This window comes from Haplochromis burtoni, unplaced genomic scaffold, assembly GCF_018398535.1.
Source record: "Haplochromis burtoni strain Fernald_Lab_line unplaced genomic scaffold, NCSU_Asbu1 Contig_185, whole genome shotgun sequence".
NCBI lineage: Eukaryota > Metazoa > Chordata > Actinopteri > Cichliformes > Cichlidae > Haplochromis > Haplochromis burtoni.
In genome coordinates this window covers 28,123-50,255 of record NW_024582546.1, presented here as the reverse complement: position 1 = coordinate 50,255, position 22,133 = coordinate 28,123, and the positions used below count along the sequence as shown (strand labels likewise).

Below are 22,133 nucleotides of genomic sequence, written 5' to 3'. Positions count from 1 at the left end.
TTTTTTGGAGCATCACAAATACAAAATATATTTACCATATATTTGAAATATATTTTGGCCAGGAAAAATGTATTTTTTTACCGTATGGGAATGTTTATATAGCTTTAATGCACATAAAAAACAGCTGCTTGTTTAAGTGAAAATAAATGGATGGGTTTTTTGCGCTAGTAAAGTTGTGGAGTTGTATTTTGTCTTGCATCAATTATATCGTCAGTTATATCGTTATCACAAATATATATCGTGATAAATATTTTTGGCCATATCGCCCTGCTCTACACACAAGCATTTGTTTTGCTGTGCTTTTTCTACATAAGTGCTTTCTATCTAACTTCCACATACATTCAACCCAGATGCATCAGAGAGCAACTTGGGGTTAGTACCTTGCCCAAGGATATTTGGCATGCAGACTGGAGCAACCAGGGATTGTACCCCACCAACCTTCCCATTAGCAGATAACCTACGCTACCTCCTGAACTACATTCTCCAAACTGCTAAACCTAAGGTGTCCTGCTGAAATACTCATTTCTAATCTTGTTCATTCTGGTCACTCCTAAAGAAAAACCTTGACATCTTTAACTCTGCTACTTACAGCCCAGTTCCTGTCTTTTTGTTAGTGCCACTGTCTCCAAACCAAACATCATAGCAGGTCTCACTACCACCTTGTAAACCTCCCCTTTCACTCTTGCTGCTATCTTTCTGTCACAAATCACCCCTGACACTTCATCTTCACCCATTCCACCCTGCTTGAATTCTTTTCTTCATCTCTCTGTTGTTTTGGATGGTTAACCCCAGTTATTTAAACTCTATCTTCACTACTTCTGCTCTTTGATGCTTCACTGGTACACTTGTCTCCCTCTCATTCACACGCGTGTTCTGTCTTCCTTCTACTGATTTACGTCCCCCTTCTCTTTATACCTCCACCTGTCCAGGATCTCATCCACATGCTCCTTACTCTAAAGATCACAATATCATCACAAACAGAAGACACCTGCCTGACCTTATCTCTCAGCCTGTCCATCACCATCACAAACAAGAAGATGTGCAGAGTCAATGCTTGTTGTAATCCCACCCGCACCTCTCTTTCACTCCCACTGCACACCTCACCAATGTCTCACTGCCCTTATTAGTGCACCGCCCTCACATACTTCTCTGCCACCCCTGACTTCTTCATGCATATTGGAGTTCCTCTCTTGGGACACGATCATATGCGTTCCACAAAGAGCTACAAAGACATGACAACTCCTTCTGACCCTTTTTGTACTTTTCCATCAAAACTCTCCTACTCCTGTTCAAGCATAATTTAAGTTGTTTATATAAAATCAGTCAAATAATATATTGTGAACAATATATTGCACTTTGTTCCTTTTAAAGTTCAAAATAAAATAATTTATCTATATTTCCACATTTGGACTCTGCTAGATTACTTTGCATGATTTACGTGCATGAAACCGAGTCTTGGTGCAGCCCCCTGTTCATCCTCTGTCTGAAACAAGCTGTTTCAGATTCCTTTAAGTCAGCTTTTTTTCAGTTGGCTCAAGAGAGCATTCATAGTTTTCAATTATTCATATAAAAAGTCACAGACACAGAGAGCTTTAGACCTTTCAATTCTTTTCATAGCTGGCCAGTCACAGCAGTTTGATTGACAGGTTCAGAAAGTAGAAACTGTCAGACTTGGCCCCCACACAAGACCAGTTATGATGTTGCATAGATGTCCCTGAATGGGTTTATGTAGCAGCTAGACTCTCTGAAATGCAGAATCTTAATTGCCAGTTGATATTACTAAATAAAGTTTGTGAAATTACTTTGTGAGCTGGATGAGAGAATAAACTCTAGAGTATCAGCTTGAACCCATTCAAATTTAACAAAAGTTAGTAAATCTTTGCTGGTGTAAAATAGTCACTCTAGTGGTGGCTTAATCTGTGTGCACTGACTGTCTCAGCAAACACCTGCTGTGGTTCTCCTGGCTTTAGTGTACTATTTTCCTGACCCTTTAAAGACCTCTTTGTACGGCTGGATCCTTTGTATTTCAGTCACATATGACTGAAATATGAATCGACATACCGTAATAGTAATTAAGGCTTTTTAAGTCACAGTGTACATAAAAAAAAATGAAACAAGTGCAGCTTTATTACACCATGCCAGTCATTGTGTAAAGTAGGAGTGATCAGATTTCAGTTGTTAGAAAGTCATCTGACAAAACTTTGAGGCATACTGAGTTGACTAAGTTGAGCAATTGGAAAAGTAATGACTTTTTAATAAGTTAGAAATTATGCATGAGTGTGTTTATTCATCCTATTTTATTCTTGTAAAAAAAGAAAATCATTCTTTTGACAAAGTTACTCTTCTTCTAGTGACTTTGTGGTTTCTTATAAAGACTGAATTAATGATGTCAACCTTGTATACATAAAAGGTGTCTCAAATACCATGGGGTCTTTTGAGGAATAGTAGTGACATATAAATAAGAATGGAGAAAATAAAGATGGAAAAATGTATTTTTTCCGCCTCCAGTAACATACACTGATGCACACTGACACGCATACAAGTACTGCCTCACAATGATTCTCTATATCCTTCGTCCAAATACCCTTCAATTTATTCCCGACAGCGACATCTTACATTCTGCAGGAAATAATACCCTGCAATGTCACATCTTCAGACAATATCTCAATCATGGTGGATGGCAGCGGAAGTGCACCAATAATGTTCGCCCTTTCTTTAGAGTGTTAAAATGCCCTTGAGCAACCTCCAGCTGCTTCAGTGGAGCGTTTCAGTAGAAAAATGCGGTGTTTCTGGACTGCTCTTGATGGCCACCTGTGTGAGGCAACGGTTTTCTGGACAGCTCCCAAATGTGCATAACCATGTGAACATTGTTAAAAAGAGCATATATGTTCTGTCAGACATCCATATATCAATGTGGAAAAAGAGAAGAAATAAAACGATTGAGAGGTATTCCACTCAGATGGAAAAATAGCTTGAATAGCTTGCTGGATATAAACGACTGACATCTCATGTTCCCCTAAATCAGTGGTTCCCAAACTTTTTTTGCTGGGCCCCCCGTTTGTTTTACAGAAAAATGTTCGCACCCTCCCCCCCTCGCGTGTGCACGCACTAACACATCCTTCAACCACACACACCCTTATGTTGCTCAATTGCGGTTTATTTCACACCTCAAACATTTAGTAAACAATTAAGCAAATACAAGTAATCTGCAGGTAGTAAGAAAATAAACTACTAACTCTTTTATGCTACAATACACGGGTATACAATACACGGGTATTTTTGAAAACCCAGCTGTTTCGTCCACACGTAAACGGCGTTTCGAATCACCGAAAACTGCGATTTTTTAAAACTCATTTTTTGCGTTTACGTGTGGACGAGGAATACAGAGTTTGTCATGCAATGTTAAAGGTATGTGCCTTTTTCCACGTCATGCTGTGCGCCACGTTATTGTTTACATGAGAGGAATTGCAGAATGGCAGGTAAACAGTATTTTGTCTCTATCTTCAGGTTTTACACACTTACATATAAACACGCAGTTACTGTCCCTCTATTTAGAAAAGCAGAGGCATCACGGTGTAATTATTTTTCCTGTGTAATAATATTCAACATTGCTGTCAATACATTTTTCAAAAATAATGCCTCTCTGTGCAAAATGGGTTTAAAAACATAAACAACTGTGAGATACTGTTTGTCCATGATTTGAACCAGGGAACAAATCATGGCAGGATCAGCCTGATGTTATTTGTATCCCACTGTAACTTGACTGTATAAAGAGATAACATCTCCAAAATGTCAGGAGTAGTTAGTCATTACAACAAGTGTTTGAACTAAAAATCAAGAATGTGGGATACTGTTTGTCCGTGAATTGAAGAGCCCAGCGCTGCTCCTGACGAAGGGAAAACCAATTCTGCAGGGGAGACCTACCTTGGCACTTGTGCAGGTGAAACCAAAGGGCAGATTTGCTTCACCATATTTTCTAGTCTTTGGCTTAGAATGAAGTTGGTTTGGAAACATATTCAGCGATGCTTCATTCCTGCTTTGCGTTTGTGTAGGCGCCCCGTGCTAGCAGTGTCCAAGCGTTGTTTTTTTTTTTTTTCCCTTTTCATGCCGCGCCCCCCCTGCAATGGCTCTGCGCCCCCCTAGGGGGCGGGCCCCACACTTTGGGCAGTTTAATTTCTGATCTCTTGGCAGTGTCACGGCGAGTGAGAAGAGCCGTGTGAAAAAGGAAAAAGAGAATCCAAGCGCAGGCAGTCGTGAAGGTGTGAAGGTGATTTATTGAACAAAAATATAGAGAGGCAAATGGCAAAACGGATAACTAACTATACTGGGACAACTAAACTACAGAGCATGAAAAGAACACGAACCTGAACATAAAGGAAGGAAGACGATGGTACATGATGATGACGACAGGGAACACACGGATGAAACATGGTGGATACGCAGACGGACCAGCAACTACAATGACAGAGGACACGACTTAAATACACACAGAGAAACACAGGGGAATTACACACAGGTGGTGGACACAGCTGGGAATAATCAACAAGACGAGACAGAGGTAAAACTGAACACACTCACATGAGACGCAGACCTTCACAATAAAACAGGAACAAGAAACCATCACACTAAGACGCAGACTCGACATAGAGAGACAGACAGAAAATGACACATGGAACTAGACAAATACTAAGCAGACGCAACCGAAGAACAAATCCTAAACACAAACAGAAACATGAAACTCTAATAATAAACATCATAATCATCATCATCAACACAACAAGAGAACAAGAAAACAATCCCTGATGCAAACTTAAACCAAAACATAATAAACTCAAAATACTGGGTAGAAACTGACCCAGAACCGTGACAGGCAGGAGTCAGGGAGGTAGTTCATCTTCAAAGCGCCATGTTAAAGGCTCCATGGCCTCCTCATGTGCTTGTTTCAGCTAGGGGCAACTGAAAAACTGCAATGTGGCGCCGGCAGAGGTTTACCCTGGTGCAGGTTTACCGCAGCAGTCAGTGGAAGGATACGCCGCCCTTAAAGAGCTGCTTCTTCGGTGCTATGCCCTCTCCGACGCTGAATGAGCCGAAAAGCTCCTCAACCTGTCAGGCTTGGGTGGCGGTACCGCACTCGAGGTCATGGAGAACATGCTATCGTTGCTCCGGCCGGATGACAGGGGATTTCTCTTCCTCCGCCAACTACCGGCCGCCGTGAGAGCTGTGCTCGCAAACTCCCAGCTTCTGCCTGCGAAGGCTTATCGCTCCCTGGCTGAAGAAGCGGATCGCATTCTTCTGGCTAGCCGCACTTTCGACGTTCACTGGCTACGGACTTGCCGGCGGCACCTTCCACGCCTCCACCTGCCTCCCCCGGAGCATCCGCCAGCACCGCAGAAAGAGCATCTGTTTCTACCATTAGCGTTTTGGCGACAGAGCGCGTCGCTGCCTGCCGCCTTGTGCTTTCACGGCCCAGGGAAACGGACCCGCCAGCGTGCCGTAGCAGCCGCGACCGCTGGCAATACAGAACGGCTGCTCTTATGCTGCCTTAAAGGTAAAACAGCCTAAGATCCTGTTGACTGGCTGCCAGAACGCATCCATGCGTTTTCCGCAGCCAAGTCTGCGCTGGCTGACGCCGCCTTGCTGGCCCACCCGCTTCCGTCGGCGGAGATTGCGTTGACCACCGACGCGTCCAACGTGGCAGTGGGTGGGGTGTTGGAACATCGGGTTTCAGGTCTCAGGTCGTACGGTCCGGGATCCTGAATGCAATGTCGGCGTCGACTACGCTGCCATGGCCGCCGAGCAACGTGCTGACCTGGACGTCCTTGCCCTTCAGTCAACGAAAAAGGGCCTCGTGCTGGAGGACACCCCGGTGTGGGACGGCGATTCGCACCTTCTTTGCAACGTTTCCACCGGCCGCCCCCGCCCGGTGGTTCCCCTTTCGTGGCGTCGTCGTGTTTTTGACTCGGTGCATGCCCTCTCTCATCCCGGCGTCCGGGCCTCGGTCAAGCTGGTCAGCGCCAGGTTTGTTTGGCCGGGCCTTCGCAAGACGGTGAAAGAATGGGCGGCAGTTTGTATCCCATGCCAACGCTCGAAAATCCACGCAGGCACCCCTCGAACCTTTCCGTGTCCCCGGTAGGCGTTTTGATCACGTTTATGTGGACCTGGTTGGTCCCTTGCCACAGTCACAGGGTTTCATGCACCTTTTGACTGTGGTGGACCGCATGACCCCACTTTATTTCTGAGCTTTGGTCTGCTATGGCTGACGGCCTGGGGGTCAAGGTCCACCGCACCACAGCATACCACCCGCAAGCTAACGGGATGTGCAAACGGTTTCACCGGTCACTTTCCGGGCTTCCTTAACAGGTGTCGACTGGGTCGACTGTCTTCCGTGGGTTTTGCTGGGATTGTGTAGCACGGTTAAAGAAGACCTCGGGGTTTCCCCGGCTGAACTGGTCCTCGGCCAGCCCCTCCGGGTCCCCGGAATGGCCTGTATTTATATAGCGCTTTACCTGAGAGCCCTCCCCCATGTTTCGTCACCTCTTTGTTGCCTTTTCGCCCCCCAAAAGACTCATTTCCCATTCCTGGTCCTGTGCACCACTGCCTGCCTGACACTTTTGTTCCGAGTTCGTTGGACTCTGCTCGTTTCGTTTTCGTCAGGCACGATGCCCATAGGACTCCGCTGCATCCACCATATGACGGGCCATACAGGGTTCCAATTATCTGTGGGTTTCCCAGGTTTGCTGACCAGCAGTCATTTAGAGATGGAACCCTGTTAACCCCCCGCAAGATGACAATTGCAATAAATGCCATTAGTTCAGGGAGGTCCATGAACCAATGAACATGCTCCATGCACCACTCAGCAGGCCATTTGTAAATATGTGTACAAATGGTTGGTTTTTTGTACTGTTTTTATCAATAAATCTCAGCAACAAAGGACATACACCCATGTGTGTTGATTTCTCCCTAAGATGGCAAACTGAAACACTCCAAGTTGGTGACTTTTGGAGATTTATTTCCCTGGATGATTGAGAATGCATCAAGATGAAACACAAAAGGAAGTGCACAGCTTTTAGCAGCTCCCCCACCCCCTCAATCACACACCCCCACTCCCCTCCCTCCAGAATTCCCAGGTAACAACCTAATATACATATGAATGACTAGCCAATTTAGCTTCCACTTGGCTGAAGCTAAAGCTTAGCTAAAAGCTTACCAGCCATTTGGCTGCTCTCCGGGTTTTATAGGTAGAAAGGTAGAAGCCTGGGGATGCTACTGTTAAACCAGGCAACAAACATTTCATTTTGGACTTTGGCGGTCGGCAAGGGTTGTCTCTGTTGATAGACTTAAGCCTGCACATGCTATGCAAGTGGATCAGGTGGTCCCAGCCCAGGCCCCTCGCCGCGGCCGCCCACCTGCCACCAGGTTCATGGCTTCTGTTTTTTCCCCAGGAGCAACCCACAATCAACGGAGTCCGAGTCGTCTGCAGCTTTTTCTGATCGCCAGTGCCAGCCTCGCTCCCGGGCTGGGTTGCCCTTCTGGCCGTTTGCTTCCTGGGTCCTGGACTAGTTCTGCTGGGTGTTCGGGGGGGAGAATGTGTGGTGGACCACTAGAGGGCTCCACTCACACCCAGTGTTAAGGAAGTGTGTTCCTGTGTTTTGTGGCGAGATATGTGCAGTTGATGTTGGAGAGGAATAAAGAGGGAGTGAGAACTGAGAGCTCTGGTTCGTTGATGCTTACCTCCACAACTGAATAAGCGCCAAGTCATTAGCATGTACCAGTTAGCACACATATAGTTTGTTGCATTTGGCTGTTTAGTGCAGGTAGATGATATATTTATTCAGTAGGTCAGTTCAGAACAACCCCAGCATGCAGATTTTCACATACTGCAGTTAAGGGTCTGACAGCTAGACAGATCCACACCCCCGAATATAATCTATTTGATAGATAGCTGTAATTGATTTAAGACTGTAAAATAAGCTTCACGGTCTGGATAGATTTCTATTTATAAACAGTACACTGTCTATAGTTTTCTCCTATCAAGCTTCAATGACTCAGCATTATTATATGCCTAGTGACATTTCTGAAGGACTCAAACAACAATACCACATATTTCTTGTATATGTGAATTGGACTTTTGGTCACTACTTTACATGAGAAACATGAGAAAGTTACATTTGTACCCATACCTAGATAGTAATCAGTCATTCCTCCAGGCATAATCAGCTTGGAAGTGTATTTGCCATGACTGGTGTCATTCTCGCTGGTGTTCACTCCTTCTGTCTATGATGTGTGAGTGTCATAGATCAGGACAGAAGTGATTTGGATGCTTCCTCACCAACCTTGAACATGAAGGAAAATGGTTCTTCTAGCTGTGATAGATCTTCTTTATGACTTAGAGGCTCAAGGTGCGATGCTCAAGCTTTTTTTTTTCCACATTTTGATCACCCACAAGAGTCCAATAAGCACACATGCTGATGGCTTTACTTCCCAGATGTGTTGTGCCTGTGCACATATTGGTTTCCCAAACAGAAATGATTCTCATTTCTCATTCAGACGATAGAAATGAGAAGGACCATGAGGTGATGTGTTCGAGATGTTAAGTGTAAAACTGTCAGATATGTTTGGATTTGTGTGTGTGTTATAGCATGGCTGCCTCTACTGGGACAAGCTTCAGTTTCATTCGGCTGACATTGTGCAAGTGGAAAAGTGTGTTTTGTGGCTTTTTGGGGCACAAAGCTTCGGTTTCTCATGTGGGAAAGCCTGACTGTCTATCAATCTATCTGCTTTAGGGTGTGTTAATGTTAGCATTGTTTTGGAGTTGACCTAAAAAACAAAATTAAATAAAAAAGAAACATCATGTTGCAATAGTCTAATTGACTGTTGTATTCATTCATGAATTGAATAACTTCACTACAGCTGACTTTAAAAAAAAAACAGGAAGAAAAAACCCTCCAATGATTCGTGTCTTTACTTGACTGGAAAGAACTTGACATCCTCCCCAAGCTTAGTTTAAAAAGCATACACCAAATTTACTGAAATTAAAAAATCTATTTTTAATTAAAACATTGAAAATGGTTACAAGGATCAATGCATTTCTGCATATTAACTGGATGCTGCGCTGTGAAAGGTTGACTTTCCCTCTATCTCTGTGTTATAGTACTGACTATGTTTTCCATTTGGAGCACGGTGCTCTAAAAATGTGATGCAGAAATTCAGGTCGGTGCTTGATCTATGGTGAAAAAAATCTTGGTCAGGTCAGTAACGCTGATGGAGAAGAAAAGTTTCCTCACTGAAAATATAATTTAACTTCAAGCAAAAGAGAAAGGAGGTTTATCTCTAAACGGTTAGTCACAACTTTGCTCTAACTGAAAATGTTCTCAAAGCAAAACCTCTGTGTTTCTGTTTGTATTTACTGTGATAAAACACAGCTCTACTAAGTTTCGCAAGACTTGCAAATCCTTCCCTTTTATTTGAGATAAATGCAACTTTAATGATTGTGTCAATATTAATAGTTCCATGTATAGTTGGTTATGAATTTATGACTTCAGCTTAAGTAAAGTACAGAGAGTGCTCTTATCCTCTTGAAGGATTTTCAACTAATTATGGAAGATGTGTCTGGAAAAATTGCAAGCCTTTGGGGGATTACGAGCTAATCTGAAAACAAAAGGCCTACTTTATTAAGAAGCAAATGTAATTAGAGTGTATCATAATGAATCACTCTCTAAGACCAATTTTCTGCTCTGTTTCTCTCTACCTGATCCCTTTTGACAGCATTTATAGATACAAATGTGCAAGAGTAAATTCTTTTTATTGCTATGTATTGGAAAGGTATCAGATTATGAGAAGTTAAATGAGGTATTATCCTTTTTAGAAGTGGCAACCTCAAGGGCCAAAAATCAAGCCAACATGGAAATTGCAAAATAATCCAGTTCCTCTACAGGGGCGGATCTAGAGAAATTTTCTTAGGGTGGCAAGAGGGTGGCAAAGAAATCAAATGGGGTGGCAAAATCAAAACACATATGCAGATGGTTACATGTGGTTAAAATGATTCAAATGCAGTAAGTATACACATTTTTCATATAAATGGCCTGTATTTATATAGCGCTTTACTAGTCCCTAAGGACCCCAAAGCGCTTTACATATTCAGTCATCCACCCATTCACACACACATTCACACCCTTGTAGCCACAGCCACCCTGGGGCGCACTGACAGAGGCGAGGCTGCCGGACACTGGCGCCACCGGGCCCTCTGAACACCACCAGTAGGCAACGGGTCTTGGTCTTGTCTTGGTATCAACGGACTTTGGTCTTGTCTTGGTCTTGGATCCCTCGGTCTTGTCTTGGTCTCGCTGTCTCGGTCTTGCTGTCTCAGATTGACATAGTGGTCGGGAGATTTGGAGTCAATAGTATCCATGACACACAACGTAACGTTCGATAATGTGTCATGCGCAAAAGCATCAGCTCTAAGAGCTGTGCTTAGAGAGTGCTTTGTAGTGAATCAGAAGAGTCGACTCCCATTGAGCGAGAGCCGGCTCCTCACTTAATTTCCTTTCGCTGCTCAGCTCTCACACAGTGGCTCAGCTATGCTCCAATCCCTCCATATTGTGGCCAATCACATGCGAGGATATAGGATAATATCATTCTGTGAAAAACAGAGAGGGTGAGAGACGCGACAGTCAAGTGGAGCTTGCGTTTGCGAGTGCATCGCAAAAACACATAAATATGCCTGACACAAAGCAGCGTCTGGCTGCAGTTTAAAGACTTTTTTGTCTCGGTCATGTCTCGACTTTGTCTTGGTCTTGACTCGGTCTGTCTTGGTCTTGGTCTCGATACCCTCTGGTCTTGGTATTGTCTTGGTCTTGGTTTAGGCGGTCTTGACTACAAGTCTAACCACTACCCAAAACTTTCCCCTCTTCCTAAACAACCAAATCCCACGTGTTGACTTTTTAAAAAATTGGTTTACATGGTACATTTTTCCACTGATAGGAAAGAGGTGGCTTTTTTTCTTTCTTCACTGTTTTCGCGCTGTCCTTAGAAAACGCTTAAAAAAAAAAGTTGAGGAGCCTACAATAGTAGACAGAGAACTCCATTAATCAGACAAAGCTTCTGAGCGATACCTTGGCTTGGGAAGGAAGAACTATGGCAGAACGAGGCCCAGAGAGTGTTAGCCATCTGTCATGACCAGTTGGGAGTGAGGGGAAAGCAGAGACACTTAATCCTCTTTTCCAGATATGGTAATTTCTGGCCCTAATAAAACGACGTAGTTACACTGAGGCTACAAAATGAATCTAAAAACAATAGGCCATATCACAACGGCTTGATGTGATACTAAAAATCTGATTTATCCACCCTGAAAACTTTCTTTTGGGGATGTTCTAGAAGTTAAAGCTAAATGTTAGGAGCAAAAGAATTTTGTTGCTATTTTTTCCGTTACTGTAGAGTGTATTTATGATCAGAACTCACATTCACTTTGAGAATATATGTTCTGGTTAAGTAAAAGTGTTGAGGCATTGTTCCAAGAGATCAATCAATCTACTGAGCAGTGACCGAACTTGTTTCAAAAACTATTCCATCTAGTTTTTAATATAGAGGTTCTATAGAGACTGAAGAACATAAAATACTTGCTGCTAACTATTATGTGAGCAGCAGTGTCAGCAGTGTATGATGGATGGCGCCTTTAATGTGTTACAGACACTTTGAAGTGATGGAGATAGCAGCTTTCTTGACAGCTCTGGACCTTCTGTTTTCCACTCCGTCTCTCCCAGCCTGCATTGCTGCAGAGTGAAAGACAGCGAGAGAGAGAAGGCACTGCCACATCCGCCTGAAGACATCCCAACTCCAACCTTATTGTCTGTCATGTTTGCAATTGAATTAAAAGCACAGAGGAAGACGGATGATTATTGAAGTTGTTGTTGCAAGAAATCGGGTGGGATTTAATGAGAGCCTTTTCACTAAGATGTGACTGACAGGGGCATGGCACAGGAAAAAAGACAAACCAGTGTTCGTTCCTATATGTGACTGGCAGTTGTAAACCCATCAATTCAAATTCCAGCTATGACAGATGAAATTCAACAATGAGTTTGTGCAAGGATTACTAAATGAGATGTATTAATTATACAGAGCATCGCCGAATCAACCAGTATGAACTTGCAAAGATGACATCGGTCTTTATGTATAGTTATCTAAACCTTTTTATCCATATAAAAAGGATGCGTGTATATTTTGAATATTTATTTTTAGAATTAAATAAGTGTTGAATGATGCTTGTCCTATTAGCTTAAGGAAATGTTCCAAAATGAAGTCCACCAGCTGAATGTCCTTCCTGAATATTGCATGGGGTAAAACAATAAGACAAAGAGCACAACCAATTACATTATTGGACTAGATCAAAGCCCAGTGCGGCACTCCAGGTCAAATTCACACTGACAGTATTTTATGTTAGAATACATAGTCATGCTAGCTGTTTAGTGAGCTGAAGACTAACCCATTCGAAGCAACAATGCTGACACACTGATGTTTACCTAGGAATGCTTTTAGCCGCTATTGTGATGTCTTGTTTATTTGCTGAAATGCCAGCAAACACGCAAGAATTGAAAAAAAAGAATCAGATCAAGTTATATAAATCATTGTCCATGAATAAAAATATAAAGTGCAAGAACCAGTGAACACTTTGTTTGGTTGAATTCTAGACTGCTTTGTTAAGAACTGTTGAGGCTCTCTCTTTTCAATACATCCTGTGCTTGTAGTGAGGTGGATGAACAGTCCTCAGCCAGCAAGTCACTTAGCTGTCGGCTCTGCTCAATGGTGGCATGAATCACTAACTCAGCCCAGAGATTGAGATTTTTGGGGCAGCACGGTCACCCATTATGGAAAATAACCCCCCCTCCCGCCGGCCCCTTTATCTGATAGATTTTGAGTGAGCCAAATTATCCATAAATTTGGTACATGGAGTCATAAATGTCAAGAAAAGGGAGGAAAACAGACTGACAAATTCCTTCAGCATGATGGCAGCGCTAATGATTACCACGGAGAGGCCGTGGAGAGAGAGAGACCAGGATAGTGTTGAAAGCAAATTGAGAGGAAGACAAAGGGTTTGAAAATAGAAAAAGAAAATAAAGAAATAAGGGAGAGGTGGTTGGGTGGGTGAATAATAAAGATGAATGTATATGCGGCACTGCGTGTGACTTAAGAACTGACTGAAGACAAAAAGAAGGAGAGGGAAAAAATGCAGGACAGAGGGAACAAAAGTGGGCTGAGGTGTAGGAATGCATTGATTCAAACTTGAAAGGAAAAAGAACTTTGAAACAGAATTCACATGGGCACTCTAATGAGAGCAAGCCATCATTAATGTGCCATTTTGGCAGCCATATTTGAATCTATCACACAGCAGTAACTCAGGCTAACAGTCGTATATATTTTCATACATATTTCAGGATGTCAGTGGGGCAGTTTCAGCTCTTGTTGGCAAAGCTGGGACCACATCTGAGGATGGAGAAACAATTTCAGAGATCCGACTGACCCGCATCTAGCAGCATCTAGCTGTTTGTCTGAGAAAAACATTGTATTATTTTACTATTTCTATATAATTGTATATTGAGTACTACTGGGTGTTTTATAGCTACATTGCATTTGCTACCAACCTCAGTGGTCTCATTGGTCAGATCTGTTTTTTTCGGCTATGAAAAAAAAATCGAGGTTGGTGTGAAAAATTAAATCCCACAAATTCGTCCTGTGAAATGAATGCCTGCATTAACAAGAATCCAGAATACAAAAAAATATATACCTGCAAATTAGACCAAAGTTTCTTGACTCTGTCTTCCTTACTGGTCAGCAGTCTTTCACCAAGTCACTCAAGGGCCGATCAGAGTGGTCAGATGAATCTGTATGAATTGAAAGACACTATAAATAAAGACCAGCTGAAGAAAGCAGCCACAAGCCAGAGCAACAAGAACGTTTTTGACTAGTTCATCTTCATGTCAGCATAGAAAGAGAAAGATACAAAAAAAGGACGAGGAACCTGGGAGTAAGAGAAGATTAAAAAATCAGACAGAAAACTCAAACGCAAGAATAAGACAGTCTTGACTCACTAGTCCAGAAGAGGAAGATCACACCAAGAGAATGAGGCAGACACACACAAGGAGAGAGACAGACCATCATGTCATCTGGGATCACTGAACACTGTAATAGGCTTGAGTCTCGTCAGTTGGGCTCAGCTCAGGTCAGCTTGGCTGGAGATTTCTGTGCTGTCTTGTTGCCAACAGCCGCACATGGGAATATGATTCTCCAGCAGACCCAGAACAATCCAAGAAGGTCTCACTTAGCTGGCTTTGCAGGGGGGAAAAAAAGAAATAATAGGTTCAAGTTTCCCAGAGGCTTCATACTGGCATAATATTTGCCCACTGGTTCATAATGGAACTAAAGTGATCTCAGCACTGGAACGTGCTTGGCAAACCCTGCAGAGGGTACGAACTGTGTCTTCTGCACCGATGTTATTCTCACTGTAATTTTCTCCAAGTGTTCCCATTTTTTCAGTGTTTGAGATTCACACAGCTACACACACACGCGCACACAGAGACACCCATACATACAGTACACACAGGATTTCTCATCACATATTGGCTTGGGTAGCAGCTGCATCTAGTACAACAAAGTAGGTGCTGTTTGAGTAAGGTCCCCATCTGTTTCTAAAATTTTATTCACAATAGCATAAGGGACAGTTGAGCCAAGCACATTTTCCTAAATTATAGCTCAGGAATGTTACTTAAGATGCAGACTTCTCATTTGCATTACAGCTCAAGCTTAGAAACAATCCATGTAAATGTATTTTGAAATTTTGACCATTCAAAGTTTTGTTAAACTTGTCATTTTTTCCAGTTTACCATCATCTACAAGTTTCTACAGATACAAGTCAGCAAACCACAGAAACATAATCAAGAATGATGACTTTAAATCTCCAATATGTAGTTTCTGAAATAAAATCAACATTATATTTTATTTTATAGAGGACATGCTTACTCGTGGGCAATAAAGAAATATAGAAATAAATCTTGCCATTGTCTGGTATGACTGGAAAGCTATGTGATGTTATTGAATGTTAATGATCAGTCACCTTGCTGAAATGAACTTGCGAATCCTACTTTTGAACAGAAATGAATCTTTCAGTGTTTGTATCTATACAGTGGCTTGCAAAAGTAATGAGTCGACTGACGACGGAAGCGCGCAAAACAAGATTGACTAAGAATTATGGCCTGAGGGGGGCAGAGTCAATGCACATCTATAAGAAGACATCAGAGGGACAGGAGTACAGAATAGATAGAAGTAGGCGTAGGAAGCATAACTAAAACCCCATAAACCGACAAAGGCATAAAACGTGACAAAACGAGCAACAGTGAAGAGAAGAGAAGTATTATATACCCCAGAGTAGAGAGCCAGGGGGAAGATTTAGAGGGCTTAGTACACAGGGATGAGCATAAAGGCGGCACGAAGCTAAGCTAAGAAATCAGCCAGAGAGGAAAAACGTAGGCAAACCAATAGAGACTTAGGAAGGCATATATAAAGTAGAATAGTTAAGTGACTGAGGCCACGAGGGAAGGACTGGAGGGTCGCGCGATAACCACAGCGCACGCGCACTAGGACAGCGCTAGTGAGCTAGAAAGAGCAGGAGAGCAAGCGGATACTAGTAAGCAACTGGAACGCGAACACTGTGGCACATGAGACAGACAGAGATGCATGGTGCGCACTGAGGTAGGAACGGAGGGGACTCAGGACGACCAGAGCGCAGGGAACAGAGTGAAAAATAACTGCGAGGCACAGCAAGCGAGGATCACACAGAGTAAGAAGGGAAAGCAGCGGCCAGGAGATCGGCTGGGGAGACGAATGAGGAGACAGAAGCGACAACAGGGGATCCATAAAGAGAGAGCGTAGAGCGGAAGACCCAAGGAGGACAACATGCGTCGGAGCAAAGAGCGAGGGGCCCCCGGAGAACACGACCACAGCGAGAGCGGCGACACGAGACACCATCAAGAGCAGGGCAAGCAATGACGAGCGGGAGAAGAGTCCCACCCGTGGAGAGAGAAGCCGGAAAAGTCACACAAAGGGAGGCCCACGGGCAGACCAGGGGAACGGAAAATCGAGCTCGCCTGATTCCAAGAACAGGACGAGGGAAGAACAAAGCCCTGCCAACAGAACCAGGACTCAACAGGGGCAAAAGGGGGTCGGGGCGAAGTGATGGCACCTCCGCTCGTGTGAAGTTGCGGTTGCAAGAGAAGCCAAGGGAAGAGTCGACAGACAGACAACATAACCCTGCAGGTTAGCGCAAGGGCCAGGCTGCCAGCGGGGTAACAGTCGGCTGGGCGAGCGGGATCATTATGACTGTCTACGATCCCGAGCACCTACGAGCGAGATAGTGACAGGTACGAGCAACATCGGGGCAAGACATGCTGCAGCTAGCGTTAGACAAGGAGTAGGCACACTGTGGACCCGCTGGGAGAAAAGCAGCAACTGCAGCTTGCCAGGGGCGGAGAGCGGAAGCCAGCAGGGAGGAGACGGGCAGGAGCAGAGCGGACCGGACCGGGATAGCGCCGGGACGAGACTGAGCAGAGAAGGTCGGGAGGGAAGACCAGCCCAAGGCCGATAGGGCGCCAACAGAAGGTGGTCTCTGCGAAGGGCACACGCCGCCCCCAGGCAGATCAGATGTACGTGTGTAGCAGCGTGCAGACGTAGAGTGTGGACCACAATAGATGGGGACAGCTGCGGCGCCGGCGGTCATTGAAGAGGCAGCGGGCCGAGGGAACGTGGGCGGCAGCGCAGCGCAGAATACAGCGTTGCGCATGGCGGAACGGCGCACGCCAGACGCGCAGCCGGCGGACAGTGAGAGAGACACAGCACTGCCGGGCAAGGCAAACGAAACACCAGGGACAGGGCTATCCACACCCAGAACAGGACCAGGCCAAGAGCATGTCAGCAGAATGAAAAGCGGGATGGGGGCCACACAGGACCGGGATCAAGCCACGGTCGTGGGAGCCCAGAGAGCCACCAGACGAGATGCAGGCCCGAGCCAGAGCCCGGCTGCCACAGAAGAGCAACCCCCCACAGGCGGGCAAGCAGCATCACAAAACGGCAGTCGAGAGGAGAGAGCGAACAGAGGCAGACGACAACCTACCTCAACATCACAAGGGACCCAACGGAGGCAGCAGACCGCCACCTGTACGAACAGAACGCAACAGTCCCTTAAGCCCAGTGAAACGGAGGAGGCTCCAGCAGAACATCCAGCCCAGAGCCGGCATGGAGGAACATCCGGCGACGAGCCGTGCAGCCAACCAATCTACAACCAGACAACTGAAACACCACAAAAAAAGCACACCCGTGTGTTTATTTAACTCATTGCATGCGATGCATCTTCCAAAGTAAACATTAAACCATAAGAGCAGTTTTTTTGGCTTCCAAAAAGATTTAAAGATGAGGATGCAACAGACCGAAGCGCAGCAGCTGCCATCAGGGTGTGGCACTGACTCTAGGCTGTGTTTGGTGGCGCAGCACACGCGCAGCAGAACAATGCAATGTTTTAATGTTTTAGTCGATGAGTGCGTTGACGCACCGCTGCAATAAGTGAAAGCGAGGTTTGTGTACAGATTCGTGAACGTGCTGCAGTGACGCACTTTACCCGATCACCGTGAAGGTTTCCTGTATTTATCCTTCATATGCATTAAGTACAAACACGTGCTTGCTGTGCACGCATGTTTACACTGTATAGGACATTTATAAGAGTGAGGAAAACCCAAACACACAGCTAAAGTGGAATGAGCAACCGTTAGATGCCTGAGGCTGTGCTGTTGAAGCCTTGCAGCGAATTCATATTCAGAGCAAACAGAAAAATATAACTAATCTGCACAGCCGCAGAAACACGACGCAATCTTCTTCTTTCCTAATTCACAAAGTTGCACTGTGGGTGTGACTGACAACAGAGAGAAAACAAACCTCTGTGGAGGGATGATGAAAGACTCAGCTGTGACATTTTTGCTGTCTCTCAGGCCACTTAATGAGAAAAGGCAGGCAGACAGTCAGACTGTATTCAAATGTCACTCTCTGCCAACCGGAGGAGATTTGAATACCATAACAGGATATGCAGATCACCTGCTGCAAGCACAAAGAAGCACCAGACCTCTGACTCTAATACGGTAACGACCCGACCTGCAGTCTGCCTTTAATGACTGGATTTTCATCTGCTGTGTAAACAGCACACAGGTGTCAGGTGTTTCTTCACTGTTGTCTCTCTCTCCTTTTTAGTTCAATCTTAAATAACACACTTAATCACAAATATTCTTATAAATTTTATTTTTTTGGGTAGCATTTCTTAATTAGCCAGCCAGAATGCCGAGGGGCCAACTTGCCGACAGAGATGAGGCATAAGTAAGCATATTTCACACAGCAAAATCTCCAGTGTTAAATTAACACTGGAGGGTGTCTATATGGGTCCACACCTCTGAGTGTTAAATACAACACTGTTGAGTGTTAAATTAACACTTTTGACAGTGTTATATGTTTAAAAGTAACCTAGTCAGTTTTGAAGATTAACAATGGCTAACACTGAGCAGTGCTGATTTTCTAACACTGGAAAAAAAGTGTTAATAACACTCAACAGTGTTGTATTTAACACTCAGAGGTGTGGACCCATATAGACACTCTCCAGTGTTAATTTAACACTGGAGATTTTGCTGTGTCTTCCTTCTCTCACCCCAAACGATCACAGCAGATGGCCCCGCCCCTCCCTGAGCCTGGTTCTGTTGGAGGTTTTTTCCTGTTAAAAGGGAGTTTTTCCTTCCCACTGTCGCCAAAGTGCTTGTTCATAGGAGGTCACATAGGTCATTAGCACTCATCAAGCAACGTCTATGGGCAACTGACTGCATTCAGACCAAAGAGGGCGGAATAATTACGCACACGATGATTGATTATGATTTTCGTTCCACTTCTCACGTGTACACCACTTTGTATTGGTCTTTCACGTGGAATTCCAATAAAAATTGATTCATGTTTGTGCCTGTAATGTGACAAAATGTGGGAGAGTTCAAGGGGGCCGAATACTTTTGCAAGCCACTGTACATTGATATGAATAGTGTCACTCTAAACATGACGTAAACAGGATAGTTGCAACTGCGTTGATGTAACACTCCTATTTCATTAAGTGAGTTTGCGTGAATGGGTTTGGTTTGTCACGCATGAAAAATTTGAAATGCATAGTTCACAAGTGTGCCTGAAGCAACTCGCTCTTGATGTTTGAGAGTTGAAGTTTTTGTGTCACAGATTATTCATATTTATCAATAATGTTATGATGTATGGGAAATACAGTGAGGACCCCAGAATGCAGGACTTGGCAAAATGGAGATGAACTCAAAATCACATCTTTAATGCAGGTAAAAATGGGGACAAAAAAAAACCAAAGGGCAAAATACAAAACCAAACAGTAACAGGACAACTGGCTGCCCAACATCATGAGGCACCGGGGACTAAAAGCAAAGATAAACTCACAATCATAGAAGGCTCTAAACGATAGCAATGATGAAATTAGTGAGGAGGTTAAAGGATCACATACTTGGTGAACAAGGTGGGACGAGTAGCCACAGAAAAAAGAAAATCATTGTGTGTGTCATTTGTCACAGAACTCCCTTCTCAAAGATACTTAGCCTATTGTTAAAGAGTTTTAAATCAGATACCGCAAGACCAACGAGGCAATATGGTAGTGGTGCTTATTGCAAAGAAACTAAAAAAGAGCAGATGATCAAAAGCACTTTCTCCTGAAAATACAGTTAAAGAACAACTTCTCATATGTCAGATGACACAGATTGGAATATGGCAGGGGCTTAAAATTTTGTCTCGAGCTTTTGTGTTCCATGGGCACAAAAATACTAGTTTGAACAAAGTGACATAGATGTAGCACACGTCTCCATACTTCATGCAAGTGTATTAATATATAAATATAAAAGTAACACAACAAACAATGACAGAAGACAACCTTTTCCTCATTACCACATGCTTTTAGTAGTGTGTTCAGCTCATGATAATTGATGCTCTCTTAACTTGCTTAGGCTTTTAAAGATGGCCATCTGTATGTGACGCCATACGGTAAATCGTCACATAAATAGTGTTGCTTAATGACAATGATGCTACAGTGAATAAGATGGGATTCTAATGGAGAAGTGAATGAGTATAACTGCCGTTTAAAGCGCAGGTATTTGCTTTGTAATTGTGATTCATTATAACATAACAGCTTTTTTAAAATTCTAATGACACGTGAAACTCCCCAGCTTCTCTGTCATTTTCCTGCATGCTAGCAGGGGTAAAATGGAATGTGATGAATAGGTTTTCACTGCTCAAAAACTGTATTGTGATAAATTACCTGAGACTAACTTTGTTGTTTTCTCCTTCTCTCTGTCTCTGCTGAATTCCCTGCAGATGAATTCAAAGCCTTCCTGAAGCGATTGCCCACTGATCGCTTCCTGAATGTGTCCATGATAGCCAAGCTCTGGTCAGCCGACTTAACCCTCCAAAAACGTTATGCCCAGCTGGAGGCCAGCACCGTCCTTGTCCTCAACAAAGCCCAGAAGATCATCAGGAAACTGTTCACGCTGAGTAAACGCTGCCCCAAACAGCCCCGCATCAGTCTCCCCCAACAAAGGTAGCTCACCGGGACACACTGACAGAGAACAAACCATTACCGGTATTTTATCTGGCTGCTGTGTTTGCAGCTATGGACTCTTTAACAGCCCACCTCAAAGGGGTGCACACATACCCCTTTATAAAACATTTGTTGATTGCACTGGAATTACATGGGTTTCGGCCTTGGGTTGTCTCTGTTGTAGGTTATGCATTCCAATTTCTCTCACGTTTAAACCTCTTGGGCTATTTGACTGGCCACTTTATAACATTTACCTTGCTAGTACCAGGTTGGAACCCTGTTTGCCTTCCAATTGTCTTAATTCTCAATGGCATAGATTTAGCAAAAACATTCCTCAGTGAGTTTAGTCCATTTTGAGATAACAGCATCACACAGTTGCTACAGATTTGTCAGCTACACATACATAATGCAAATTGCCAATGGAGAAAAGGTGCTCTGTTGAATTGAGATGCTCTGACCGTTGGCCATTTGAGCACAGTGAACTCACTGTCACGTTCAACGAACCAGTTTCAGGTGATTTGAGCGTTGTGACATGGCGTGTGATTCTGTTGGTAGCAGCCATCATAAAATGGGCATACTGTGGTCATAAAGGGATGGACACAGTCAGCAACAATACTGAGGTATGATGCTGCATTTTAATGATGCTCAGCTGGTACTAAAGGGCCCAGAATCTGCAAAGAAAATACTCCACACCAATACACCGCTACCAAGATACAAGACAGGATGGATGTGACACGTCTCATTTTGTGTTTATATATGTGTGTGCGTTCCTGTCTAGCTATCTTTGTGAGGACCGAAATCTGCCTTCTACTATACTTGTGAGAACCAACAGTCACTTGTGAGGACACACACACCGGTCCTCACAAATTTCAAGGCCTTTTTGAGGCTCAAAATGTGGTTTTAGTGTCAGGGTTACAATTAGGTTATGGTTAGGTTTGGGGTAAGGCTTAGGGTCAGGCATTCATTTTTAATGGTTAGAGTTAGGGTAAGGGGCTAGGGAAACCATTATGTCAATGAAGGCCCTCACTAAGATAGCTGGATGGGCTTGTGTGTGTGTGTGTGTCTGTGTGTGTGTCAAGATTAGAGAAATTACATGGCCAAGATTTTATTATATTCTCTCCCTCCCTCGCTCACAGACACATAACGGGTATGGCAGTCCATTCTCCCTGCAGCACGGACTACACTGCCCATGAGGCTACATTCTTTAGTGTTACAGGCGATGCCTGTAACACTCTGCCTGTTACCTTCATATTAAATCATTTTTGTGAATAATTTTTAAAAATATTTCTTCACGTCATTATGCGGACCGCAAGGAGGGGTGACATGGGCCGCAAGATTGAGACACAGACGTTACAGCCTCTTAATGTGTGTTTTGTCAAAAGTAGAGAGGGCATAGCCGAACCTACGAAACAGGAAAATACCTCAGTGTAATCCCTTTATTTCAGCAAAGTAACTGTATTCTGAATAC

General features: G+C 43.9%; 1 protein-coding gene across 3 annotated transcripts in view; it reads left to right on the top strand.

Annotated features, from left to right (window-relative positions):
• The window catches only part of brinp2 (bone morphogenetic protein/retinoic acid inducible neural-specific 2), a 310,510-nt gene that overhangs the window by 272,874 nt on the left and 15,503 nt on the right, over positions 1–22,133 (top strand). For all 3 annotated transcript variants that reach the window (XM_005936982.3, XM_005936983.3, XM_042225848.1), the window contains one exon: positions 20,443–20,665. In XM_005936982.3, coding sequence (XP_005937044.1) covers positions 20,443–20,665 — 223 coding nt within the window. The remainder of the gene's footprint in view (positions 1–20,442; positions 20,666–22,133) is intronic.